This window comes from Podarcis erhardii (genome assembly GCF_964252035.2).
Source record: "Podarcis erhardii genome assembly, chromosome: 4".
NCBI lineage: Eukaryota > Metazoa > Chordata > Lepidosauria > Squamata > Lacertidae > Podarcis > Podarcis erhardii.
Genome location: NC_138508.1, coordinates 4,529,191 through 4,542,693, shown reverse-complemented (window position 1 = coordinate 4,542,693; position 13,503 = coordinate 4,529,191). Strand labels below are relative to the sequence as shown.

Genomic DNA, 13,503 nt, shown 5'->3' with positions numbered 1-13,503 from the left:
GGAGTGGGAGCAGGGCTGTTAAATGGGATTTGCAGAAGGCCAAACTCACTGCTGCCCTAGGCACTAAAATTCTGCATTTGCATCATCCTAGAATTATAGGTGCTTTTGAATTCTAGTGCTGAAGGAGACTCTTGAGAGTCCCATGGACTACAAGAAGAACAAACTGATCCATTCTTAAGGAAATCAGCCCTGAGTGCTCACTGGAAGAACAGATCCTGAAGCTGAGGCTCCAATACTTTGGCCACCTCATGAGAAGAGAAGACTCCCTGGAAAAGACCCTGATGTTGGGAAAGATGGAAGGCGCAAGAAGAAGGGGACGACAGAGGACAAGATGGTTGGACAGTGTTCTGAAAGCTACCAACATGAGTTTGACCAAATTGCGGGAGGCAGTGGAGGACAGGAGGGCCTGGCATGCTCTGGTCCAGGGGGTCACAAAGAGTCGGACACGACTAAATGACTAAACAACAACAACAACAACAACAGAATTATAGGGCTGGAAGGGGCAAAGGGTCATCTAGACCAACTACCGATGGTGCAAGTGTTTGCATAATCACAAATTGCACCAATGCCATTGATGGCGCTCTCCTGTCTGGATTTTCAAAGCAATAGGGAACCTTGGGATTCTGGGAGGAGAAAGTGTGCAATATCAGTAGACGGAAGAGACTGCTGCTTGCATCCAAGGAGGAATTAAAGGAAGCATAAGGGGTTCACAATCCACATTAAGCTGCAGTGTGGACAGAGCTGTAGACCAGGAGGTCTTGCATGTAGAAGGTCCCACATTCATTCCCCAAAGGCGTCTTCCAGAGAGGGCTGGAAAAGAATCCCTTGCCTGAAACCCTGGCGAGCTGCTGTCAGTGTAGTCAATACTGAGATGAATGAACCCATGTCCCGACTTGGCAGCTGTCCCTCTGCTCCTAGGGTTGTGGGGCAGCTGTGTGTGTGCAGCTGCCAAAGACTAAGTCACTCATCTGCTAGAAGGGTGTGGTGGTGGATGCAGAAGCAGCCGCCATGTCCGTAGTATCCAATTTCTGGCTCGACACAGAACTGTAGAGTTGGAAGGACCCCCAGGGCCCCTGGACATGCTGTTGCCCACCCCCCATGGTCCAAGAGCTTCACCCCAGCACCACCTATGGCATCCCAAGGGGTCTTGGGGCTCACCTGTCCAGCTCACACTTCCCTGGGTGCCCATCAGAAATGCCCTAGTCCTGCCAGCGGATTGGACCTTCTGCCAGCACCGTCCGCCAGCCCTGCGTGAGCCACTTTTTGCTGGGCAAGTTCTCCTTCCAAAAAATGATGATGATGATGATGATATCACAGCAGCCGGCTAAGGAGCAGGAAGGAGGCTTTGCTGGCATGCTGCCTGCTCCTTTGGGGCATCTCAGATGGCTTTGCCCATGATGAGGACGCTCATGATGAATACCATGGCGAAGAAGACCCACATGAAGAAGCGGTCCATCACCTTGGCGATCTTCTTCCACTCCCCGGTCCGCCTGGAAGCCGCCTTCTGGTCCCGGAAGCAGTTGGCAATGTACTCCACGTTCCTGAGGATGCTGTGGTGGTGGCAGAGGCAGCGGCTCTTGGCGCAGGGGGCCTGATCCGTAGACTCGCCCTCCCCGCCCTCCAGGTCCACGTACTGGCTGCCCTCACCCCAGCCGGGCTGCTCCGAGGGGCTGCTGGGCCCCTGCGAAGGAGACCGGCGGGGCGGCGCTTCCTCGCCGGGGGATCTCCCCGTGCCCACCCCCCGCGTGGGGGCCCCACCGTTGGCCACGCGGGCTTTGGGGTCGGGCTCCGGCTCTGGCCGGGGGCTCTTGCAGCTCTCCCCCACTTCGTAGACGAAGAAGATGCGGGCCATGTACTGCAGGATGAGCTTCTTGGCCCACCTGGGGACGGGTTTGGCGCCAGGGCCGCAGTGGTGGATGTTCATGATGAAGATGGTCAAGGCGGTCGAGGCCGTGATCATGGTCATGGTGGCGATGTAGTATTTGCCTGCAGGTGGAAGGGTCGGGGAGCGGGGGACGGGCGGACAAGAGGAGACGCTCCTTTAGCACCTGAGAGCGCCCATCACACCAATCCGGGGTGCTGCACTACAACTCCCATCAGCCCCCGCAAGGAGGCTGAAATTGAGGGAGCACCAGGCTGGGGAAGGCAATTATTATTATTATTATTATTATTATTATTATTATTATATTTTATTATTTATACCCCAACCATCTAGCTGGGTTTCCCCAGCCACTCTGGGCAGCTCCCAACTGAATATTAATAACACAATAAAACATTATTATTATTATTATTATTATTATTATTAATTTTAAAAAAATATTAAAATTAACCTGAGGTACCACTGTAATAGTTTTTTAAAGTACTTAATTCTTTCCAGAGGTCTGTTCTTAACCTGAAACTGTTCTTAACCTGAAGCACCACTTTAGCTAATGGGGCTTCCCGCTGCTGCCGCACAATTTCTGTTCTCATCCTGAAGCAAAGTTCTTAACCCGAGGTACTATTTCTGGGTTAGCGGAGTCTGTAACCTAAAGCATAAGTAACCTGAGGTACCACTGTAAATTTATTAAATTTTAAAAAATTATTAAAATTTTAAAAAAACCTGCCCTCCCCAGCCAAGACTCAAGGCAGCTAACATCAGGTATAAAAACAACTGATTAAAATACAACTTAAAAACAAAATTAAAATACAACATTAAAATGCAGCATCATTTCAGTAGAAGCTCAAATCAAAAACTTTTTTGGGGATGAAAACATCAAGCCTTCACCAAGGCTAACTATCCAGACTGGTCCTATGTGGGCCAGAAAAAAGCCAGGGAAATCCCCAAGTAGGAGTTCCATCACAGAAGGAGAAAGGGAAAGAGGGGGAGGGAATCAAGTTGATTCCAAGCCAAAGGCCAGGCAGAACAGCTCCATCTTACAGGCCCTGCAGAAAGAAATCAGATCCTGCAGATGTCAACCCCAAACATGCAATATCCCTTTTTTCAGTTTCCTTGTTTCTGGGCGGGGTCCAGAGATGCCACAATCCTCACCTTCTCCCCCCAGGGATTACTCACCAATGAGGGGCACATTCTCCGAGGGGGGCATGCTCTCGGCCACCAGCAACTGGAAGACGGTCAGTGCCAGGAGGACGGTCACCCCCAGGGACACCTTCTCCCCGGAGTCGGCTGGGAGGTAGAAGCCCAGCGGGGCCAGGAAAGAGATCATGATGCAGGGGAGAAGCAGGTTGAAGATGTAGAAGGAAGCCCTCCTCTTGAGGAGGAGCGTGTAGGTGACGTCCGGGTAGGGCTCTGAGCAGCACCCGTAGGTGACCACGCTGCGCTTGGCCGGCATCCCCAACACCTCCCATTCCACGTTCTCCACGAAGTCCGTCAGGTCCCCCGTCTCCTGCTTGTTCAAGATGTCAATCTGGTTGCCGTTGTACGTCCAGGAGCCAAAGGTCAGTCGGCACTGCTGGCCGTCAAAGGGAAAGTATGAGACGTCCACCTTGCAGGAGCTCTTGGTGATGGCCGGAGAGTCCCACATGATCTGGCCGTCCGAGTGGATCACTACGTTGGTCTCCATCGAGCCTGTGAACTGGTCATCGGCGCTGGAGGAGGGGGAAGGAGAGAAATAATTATTATTGTTATTATTTATACTCCACCCATCTGGCTGGGTTTCCCCAACCACTCTGGGAGGCTCCCAACAGAATACAGTGGTACCTCGGGTTAAGTACTTAATTCGTTCCGGAGGTCTGTTCTTAATCTGAAACTGTTCTTAACCTGAAGCACCACTTTAGCTAATGAGGCATCTGATCAAGGCCTGTATTTTAAAATGAGCTTAAAGATATATTTGCAAATGTTTCATGCCAGGCAGAAAACCAGCTGGCTAAGGACTTTGGCAGATGTTTGTCCTCCTGGACAAGGGCCCCCCTGATTTATAGCAAGAGACAAAATTCTCAAAGTTGTAAAAGGGAATTATAGGCTGGGAGCAAAGGTTACACTGACCCTACATATTACAGAATACAATCAAGCTGCAAAAACATTAATTAAGAGTTAGTAAATAGTAGGATTTATTGTTTAACAGAAAATAATACCATGTGCCTCCCATTAGAGACTAGCCACATTTTCCTAAGGTTAAAGGGCAAGAGCTAATGGGAAAAGCACCTGGCTGGGAAGGGGGGTGTAAATTGAAGAGGTTTTACTTTAAAAAGCTATCTATGTTAATGTATGAGATTTGTTGGCTTAAATGTAATGATGCAAAGGATTTAGAAAGTAAGAAATGTTAGATTCCTATGTTAGATTCTTATTTCATTGATGGTGTGTGAGAATGTGAACCCAAGATCTGTTTTAAGACAAAATGTAAGACAGAATGAGCCATCTGTTTTAGTCATCTATTTTGGAATGGGGGGCAACAAGGGCAAAAGGTGATCTGGTAATTAAGGTGCCTTGTTGAGGCAAATGTAAGATATATGGCTACTTGTTTGCCATTTATGGATAGAAGGAAATATAGCTCTTTGTCTCCCATAAAAGGTTATAGGAAATGGGTGTATCTTTTATGATTGGTTCTAGCAAACAGCCAATAGGAATTTCAACCAGGACTGATTGGACAGAGGCAGCCAAAGGAGGAGCAAGGGGGCTGGGCTGAGGAAATATAAGTGCTGACCATCAGGGCTGGAGGGGGCAGAGCTTTGGTAACCATATACCACTGTGCCTATCATTTATTTGTCTGACAAATAAATTATTATTTTAATTTCTCTATTGCTGCGTTGAATATTTCATTCCAGCTAAGCGTTAAGCACAAGCAGGCTGCTACACTAATGGGGCCTCCTGCTGCCGCCGCGCCGCTGGAGCACCATTTCTGTTCTCATCCTGAAGCAAAGTTCTTAACCTGAAGCACTATTTCTGGGTTAGCGGAGTATCTATCCTGAAGCATATGTAACCTGAAGCGTAACCCGAGGTACCACTGTATTAAAAACAAAAAATAGGAGGTGTCTTATACATGGGGGCATCTTATAGACGGAAAAACACAGTAATTCCCCACATTCCAGCTCTCCTGCTCCAGATTTCTACGACTTCTTTTCCCCCACCCCCCAAAATACAACATGGCGCCTCCAAGTTTTCCCATTGCAAGGCCCAGATTTTGTCCCCCACCCACCCCACCCCACATGGTTAAGCAGGAGGGAAATCCTGTCCTGCAAAGATTCCTTGTTTACATGTCTGGCACACAGTTCCCCTAATGTGAGCGCCGAAGAATTGCTCGCTTATTGCATTTATATCCCGGCTTTTTCCTCCCTGAAGCTTGAAGTGACTTGCATGGTTCTACTGCCCCCCCATCTAATCCCCACAACACCCCTGTGAGGTAGGCCTGGCAGCATTAAACATTAAAAACTTCCCTAAACAAGGCTGCCTTCAGATGTCTTCTAAAAGTCAGATAGTTTATTTTCTTGACGTCTGATGGGAGGGTATTCCACAGGGTGGGCGCCACCACCAAGAAGGCCCTCTGCCTGGCTCCCTGTAACCTCACTTCTTGCAGGGAGGGAACTGCCAGAAGGCCTTGGCGCTGGACCTCAGTGTCCGGGATGGACGATGGGGGTGGAGATGCTCCTTCAGGTCTACTGGACCGAGGCCGTTTAGGGCTTTCAAGGTCAGCACTTTGAATTGTGCTCAGAAACGTACTGGGAGCCAGTGTAGGTCTTTCAGGACTGGTGTTATGGGGTCTCAGTGGCCACTCCCAGTCACCAGTCTAGCTGCCGCATTCTGAAATAATTGCAGTTTCCGATGAAGCATCAGTGCCAAGTCAGGAAAGTGGCTCTCTGTTTTCAGGAGAACATCCATTTCATTTCATTTACAGTGGTACCTCGGTTTTCGAACGTAATCCATTCCGTAAGACGTTGGACTTCTGAAAACCGAAGCAATTACTTCCGGAAGCATTTACTTCCAGAAAACTGAATACAGAAGCCGTGTGGCACGTTTGACTTCCGAAAAGCATTCGAAAACCGAAGCAATTACTTCTGGGTTTTCGGTGTTGGAAAACCGAAATGTCTGACTTTCGAGACGTTCAAAAACCGGGGTACCACTGTACTATAATCCTACGCTGCTTTTCACTCATGTGAGTCATAAAGCGGCTTACATACAATAAATAATAACTACTATTAATAACTATTTTAGAACTATAATAATTATAATAATAATGGTCGCAGGGTTTAGATAATCAAAATTTATGTGTTGTAAAACAGCTAATAAAAAGGAGTAGAAAACAAACATAGGGAAAAGAGGGGTGGAAAGTCAATAAGAAACTTTGTCTGTTAAAAAAATTGTATAATGATAAATGCTTTGAAATATCGTTGAGGACCATACAAATGATATAAAAACAATAAATAGTAACTTAGTAAAGGTAAAGGTAAAGGGACCCCTGACTGTTATGTCCAGTCGTGGCCGACTCTGGGGTTACGGCACTCATCTCGCTTTATTGGCCGAGGGAGCCGGCGTACAACTTCCGGGTCATGTGGCCAGCATGACTAAGCCACTTCTGGCGAACCTGAGCAGTGCACGGAAATGCCGTTTACCTTCCTGCTGGAGCAGTACCTATTTAACTACTTGCACTCTGGCGTGCTTTCGAACTGCTAGGTTGGCAGGAGCAGGGACCGAGCAACGGGAGCTCACCCCGTCGCGGGGATTCGAACCGCTGAACTTCTGATCGGCAAGCCCAAGAGGCTCAGTGGTTTAGACCACAGCGCCACTTGCAACATATATAAAATAATGAACAAATCAACCATAAAACAATTGCCTTCTATAAATCATTAGCAAAACAACTTATAAAATGGATTAAACAGCATAACCACAAGAAGCCATTTTATAAAATTTGCAGAGCGTCACAGGACTCATAATCCACAAAACAATATGAAGAACATTAGCAGACTAACAACCCAAAACAAACTTAAAGCACTGCTGAATCCAGACACTTTCTCTCCCTGCTCCTGTGACTCATAGTCTTCCACTTAGTTCAACAAAAAACACCTTCGCAGAACATCTTTTAAAGGGAAGGGCTGTGGTGCCACAGGGGGCCTTCTGTGAAACCTACTTGTTATACAGAACGATGTCCGGCCTCCAGACGTAGCTGCTTGGGATCCGTATGGTGTCAATGCCATCGTAAGCCTCCTTCTCCCAGCTCAGGTAGGCGTCCACCCACACCTGCCGGATCCACAGGTAAGCCGTCAAGATTTGATTCCTCTCATCCTGCAAGGCAAGAGGGAAAACAACCTCAGATACAGGGTGCAAGGAGCACACCTTATGCTCTGCTTTTCTTGCAGAGTGGGGCATCAGATGGGGAATCTGGGGAAAATCGGCTTTGACACACACACACACACACACACACACACACACCCATTGCAATACCTCCTTTTTTTCTTTAGAAGTGAGGAAGGAATAGACCAAGTGCCATTGCCCAGTCTGGTTTCTAATCCTAATTGCTAAAAACTGGAAAAAAGAAACTGTGCCAACAGAAAAGGAATGGCAAGACAAACTGTTATCTAGTACGGTATATTGTACTGGCTAGATTACCAGAAGCAATTAGAGATCACACTAGACAAGAGTTTCAAAAAGCATGGGGGAAATGCAGGGAACACTTCACAAAACAGTGCCCTAAAATACATACCTGGACTTGTTTTGATTAATGTCTTCAGGAGACTTTGTGGATATTTAAGTTATAATTAGAAAATTCTTAATAATTATTCATAAAGGAAACATTTATAGGAAGTAAATAAGGAGGTCAGATACAGGATAAAGGAAGTCTTTTATTTGGTTGTTTGTATTGTTGTATGTTATGCTCATTGTATGTTAAAAGTAAAGGTAAAGGGACCCCTGACCATTAAGTCCAGTTGCCAACGACTCTGGTGTTGTGGCGCTCACCTTGCTTTATTGGCCGAGGGAGCTGGCGTACAGCTTCCGGATCATGTGGCCAGCATGACTAAGCCGTTTCTGGTGAACCAGAGAAGCGCACGGAAACGCCATTTACCTTCCCGCCAGAGCAGTACCTGTTTATCTACTTGAACTTTGATGTGCTTTTGAACTGCTAGTTGGCAGGAACTGGGACCGAGCCACGGGAGCTCACCCCCTTGCGGGGATTCGAACCGCCGACCTTCTGATCGGCAAGTCCTAGGCTCTGTGGTTTAACCCACAGAGCCACCCGCATCCCAGTCATTTGCTTACCTCCCTGAAATGCAAAAAGAAAGTCATATTTCATTTAGATGGAGATTGAATGAAGACTTATTAGATGATCAAAAAGCAAGATGAGTGCCGCAACCCCAGAGTCGTCCATGACTGGACCTAATGGTCGGGGGTCCCTTTCCCCTTTAAGCAAAGGGGTCTCCAGTTGGGAAAAGAGAACTCAAAGCAGTTCGGCAAAACAGGGCCCTGGCTTGGCCAACCAACACCAAAACCCCTTGCAATGGGGCGCAAGACACAGTGGATCTATCCATAGCCGTCCAGCCTCTTCCGACAAGAGTGCTCTGACCCTCGCCTGCATTTGAAGCCTCTTCCACCCGCCCTCCAAGCACCAAACGACTCACCATGTCGATGATCTGGGACAGGGTGACCTGCAGCGTGACATTGAGAGCTCGGTCAGTGTCTTCCGCCGGACGCAGCGCGTTGGAGTAGTTGGCAAACAGGTCATTGAGCAGCTTGTAGGCAAACTTGCCCTGAGCCCCTGAGCAGCCTGGGGAAAAAGGAGGCCAAGTTGTGGGGCAGGGAGGGGGGGGGAGAGAGAACAAAGGAAAGGTCCATGTCAGCTGTTTCCAAAATATTTAAAGGCCATCAAAACCTTGGTTCCATAAATTCCTGTGCCCCCTTCTCTACCCTATGAAAAGCGGAATGACAGTTTGCACAACCCACTAAGGAAGATAGGAAGACAATAAACTTCAAAGCAGCAGCCATTTAGTTGCACATGTGTTGAAAATCCAGTTAAAACTATTTCACAGAATCGTAGAGTTGGAAGGGACAACAAGGGTCATCTACGGGTGAAACTTAAAAAATTTAGAATATCATGGAAAAGTTCATTTATTTCAGTAATTCAACTTAAAAGGTGAAACTAATATATGAGATAGACTCAAGACATGCAAAGTGAGATATGTCAAGCTTTGATTTGTTATAATTGTAATGATCATGGCGTACAGCTGATGAAAACCCCAAATTAACAATCTCAGAAAATTAGAATATTATATGAAATCAGCAAAACAAGGATTTCAAATAGAGCAAGACTGGACCTCTGAGAAGTAGAAGCAGATCTCGCTTTGCATGTCATGAGTCTATCTCATATATTAGTTTCACCTTTTAAGTTGAATTACTGAAATAAATGAACGTTTCCACAATATTCTAATTTTTTGAGTTTCACCTGTAGTCCTAATATATAATTTTTATTAACTTTTCTAATTACATTTCAAAATATTAATTTAAACAACCTTAAATCAATGACTTCCCATCTTCTCTTTCGGTGTTTCATTTTGCATACCACACATCCCTGCATATATTACATGAACTAAACCAGTGTTTCCCAACCTTGTGCCTCCAGCTGTTTTTGGACTACAATTCCCATCATCCCTTGCCACTGGTCTTGCTAGTCAGGGATGATGGGAGTTGTAGTCCAAAAACAGCTGGAGGCACAAGGTTGGGAAACACTGAACTAAACCATTCAGTAATCCATTGTTACATCCATCAAAACTTATTTATACTGTTGAATTTATCTTAGTGCTACCAGCGTTTTTAAATAAACACAATTTCCACCCATATATTCAGTGAACGTTTTCCATTCTTCTTTAAATGTACATTTTCCTTGTTCTCTTATTCTATATGTTAAATTTGCACAAGGATTATTTAGTCCAACCCCTCCAACATGCCCAACCTGGGGCTTGAACCCCCAACCCTGAGTTTAAGAGTCTCCTGCTCTACCAGCTGAGCTATCCCAACTGAGCTATTTCATTTATTTCACTCAACAAAACTGATGAACTTGAAAGGGATGGTGCTTGCTACATCCCTGCTGGAAGTATATTTCACAGCACAGTAAATTCCTGACTTTTGGAGTGTGGTTTTGGGGGTGGGGGTGCCAAAAGTTGCCTCTCCGTTGATGGCCATCGCTGCCTCCTGTGGGAGTGTTAACGGAGAAATCTGAGGGCTCCCTTGGACAAAAAAACAAGGACACCAGGCAGGAATACCAGAGCAAAACAGCAGCCAGTAGGCTTGGTCTTGATTGAAGACTGTCGCGACAGGACTCCCACCTCCCACCAGGTGGAACAAGATGGAAGCCCCGAACAAAAGAGCCCCCAAACTTTTATTAGCTGCTAATCCCCATGTTAGGGACGCGGGTGGCGCTGTGGGTTAAACCACAGAGCCTAGGGCTTGCCGATCAGAAGGTCGCGGTTCGAATCCCCGTGACGGGGTGAGCTCCTGTTGCTCGGTCCCTGCTACTGCCCACCTAGCAGTTCAAAAGCACGTCAAAGTGCAAGTAGATAAATAGGTACCACTCTGGTGGGAAGGTAAACGGCATTTCTGTATGCTGCTCTGGTTCGCCAGAAGCGGCTTAGTCATGCCGGCCACATGACCCGGAAGCTGTATGCCTGCTCCCTCTGCCAATAAAGCAAGATGAGCGCCGCAACCCCAGAGTCGGCCACGACTGGACCTAATGGTCAGGGGTCCCTTTACCTTTAATCCCCATGTTACACACCCCCAAACTACATCACTCATACATCATGGTTACATCATGAAAGGGGAGGTCTGGTGGCAGGAATCTGAGCTTCCTGGACCCTGCCCCAGGGTTCTCCTTGCCCTCCACCAAACACCCATCAAGTGTAACAAAAGAGATATTTACATTTCCCTGTTTCCCAGCCAAGTTAATCACACCCTTTTGTCTTCATCTGGGTTTGTTATTTCCGGAATGGCCACCTGTCCGGCACTCAAGTATCAGGATACCAGGAATGATCACTCAGGCAGAGGGGCTGCTGAGTAGCTGAGCTCACATGTCTATATGCATTTCTGAAGTTTTCCCAGTGAGCCGGTACATAGATACATTGATCAGTGAATTCTTACATTTGGTATCGTGCAGCAAAGGCAATTTGAATAGATAGGAAGAAACTGTGATGAAGTGGTTTGTGGGGTCAAATCACAAAAGTCACAAAAGTGATTGTGCTGGTTTTGGTAGTGGGCTGCATGTGCATGATATCTGCTGGAGGGGCAAACCCCCCTCCAACCTATACATAAACTCCTGCAACAGGAGGGAGTTCCACAGATTAACTCTGTGATGCAGGAAGAAGGACTTGCTTTTTATCAGTCCTGAATCTTCCCACGTTGAGCTTCATTGGACGCCCACGAGTTCTGCGCTACGAGAATGGTAGAAAAATGGTCCTCTCCCCATGGACAATTTTCATGTGACAAATGCCCCCCCCATCCTCTGCTTAAAAACCCCCAAGGAAGGAGAGCCTGCCACATTCCAAGGGTGTCCATTCCACTGTGGAACAGCTCTTGCCACCAGAAAGTTCTTCTTGGTGTTTAGCCGGGATCTCCTTTCTTTGAGTCCATCAGAAAACAAACTGGCTCCATCTTCCATGGGGCAGCCCTCCAGAGTCGGACACAGGCTTGCCGTTGGAGGGAGGGGGGGTTGGGATCGCTAGGGTCTTGTCCCTCTCCAGGGCCAATGGGGACACACATACACACCCTCCGCACATTCAGGCGCAGTGCGGCAAGCCTCCACAGGCCACCTGCTCTGGAGTTCTTCCGCTCACCAAGCACGGGGGTCACATTCGCAGCTCTGTCCCCAGGCAGAATCCCGCAGAGGAGCAGCTCCGAAAGGGCCGTTTGTCCAAGGGGGCTCTTCTGAGCAGTTGCAAGTGCCCCTCCGCGGTGCCTTGCAGGGTTAAGGCATTGCACATGGGTGCAAAGACAGACTCCCCACATGGAAGCCCTGTGAACACGCCGTTCGTTCCACAACATGTGCAAAGAGGATCTCTTCCTTCCTGTGCTGCAGCCAAGACTTCCCGAGTGAGAGGTCAGCCGAGGGCAGTCTGAAGTAGTCCCAGTCAGCAGTCAGTATTATTATTATTATTATTATTATTATTATTATTATTATTATTTGCATTTATATTCCACCTCTTCCTCCCAGGAACTCAAGGTGGTGAACATGGTTCTCCCTGTCCTCGTTTAACCCCAGCAATGACCCTGAGAGGTAGACTAGGCTGAGAGGGAGAGGGACTGGCCCAGGGTCATACCCAGAGAGGTTTGTGGCCCAGTGTGGGGATTTGAACCCAGGGCCTAGTCCAACACTCTAACCACTACGCCCCGCTGCCTCTCACCCACAGAAGGCATGCTCTGCCTCCTTCCAACACAGTGGAGCTAGCCTGAAGTGCCCATCGTGCCACTTGTAAAAGGACAGTTACGCCTCTCTAGCCATTTTACAAGCAGGGAAACCGAGGCTGGGAGAGTGATTTAGAATCATTGAAAGGTAGCATTGGAGGGGACCCAGGGGCCATCTAGTCCAACTCCCTGCAATACAGAAATTGCAGCTAAATTTGCCCAGGGTTCCTTAGCCAGTCCATGCGAAGGCAGAATTTGAACCCAGACCTTCTCTCTCTTCGCCAGATGGAGCCACCTACATTACTTGGACCCCACCGGCTCTCCCCTGTCGGCACCTGTCTCTTCCTCCGGTTTTAAAGCTCCTAACAGGCAGGGAATGTTGCAAGATCCGTCCTTTCCTCGGTTTGAAAGTTTAATGACGGGTGTCCCATTTCCCTGGCAGGCGCGTCTATTGACATCTTGCAAGGTTCGCTTACAGATCAAGACACACACATTTCCAGTCCCTAACCAGCTGCATTTCCAAAGCGCAGCCTGGCCTGCATTTCCTCGCAAGAGGGCGATTGAATTGCAATTTAGCTGATGGCAACTCCAGGACGCAAACTCTCCGGGGCCAAGTTTCTATGGAGCTGTTAGGACAAACCTCCCCGCCGTGAAAACAACTCTTTTCCCAAGTATGAAACGAATGGCAAAGACAAACGCACGGGTCGTGAGGAGGAGCAGGTAGAATTCTCTCCCAGGTGGGAGGTCAAATGCGAAACCTTAGAATCTGCAGCTGGCCCGGGAGGGGGGACAGGGGGGCAGCTGCTTGATCGAAGGCTTGCAAAATTCCAGGAGGAAGCAGCCTTTTGCTTACGAGCAAAAGTCCTTCAAGCAAGCGTCAGAGAAAGAGGGAAAGCAGAATAATTTCCTAGCACCATATTTGCGTGGCCCCTTTCCGCTAATAAGAAGCAAAGAAGAAATCAAGGCACCATAAAGGAGAGGTGCAAAGCCTTTTGAAAGTCTTACCTGGAGCCAAGAGCAGACCCAGCAAAGAGGCAGACAGGAGGAAGGTGCCCATCCAAGGATTCGGAGACATCTTCACCCTTGCCAAGGTGAACTTGGGGGGTGGGAGGTGGCGAATCTCAGAAGCAGCTGGAAGAAGGGCTTTAAGTCACCCGGAGAGCATGGCTGCACAAGTCAGCGAGGAGAAG

General features: G+C 47.9%; 1 protein-coding gene across 1 annotated transcript; it reads right to left on the bottom strand.

Annotated features, from left to right (window-relative positions):
- Positions 1-472: 472 nt before the first annotated feature.
- CHRNA10 (cholinergic receptor nicotinic alpha 10 subunit) lies at positions 473-13,388 on the bottom strand (the record flags this gene model as incomplete). Its single annotated transcript, XM_081859536.1, has 5 exons — positions 473-1,986; positions 3,053-3,585; positions 7,059-7,213; positions 8,545-8,690; positions 13,319-13,388. The coding sequence occupies 5 exons, from the start codon at positions 13,386-13,388 to the stop codon at positions 1,379-1,381; spliced, it is 1,512 nt and encodes a 503-aa protein (XP_081715662.1). The 3' UTR covers positions 473-1,378.
- Between the last annotated feature and the right edge of the window lie 115 nt (positions 13,389-13,503).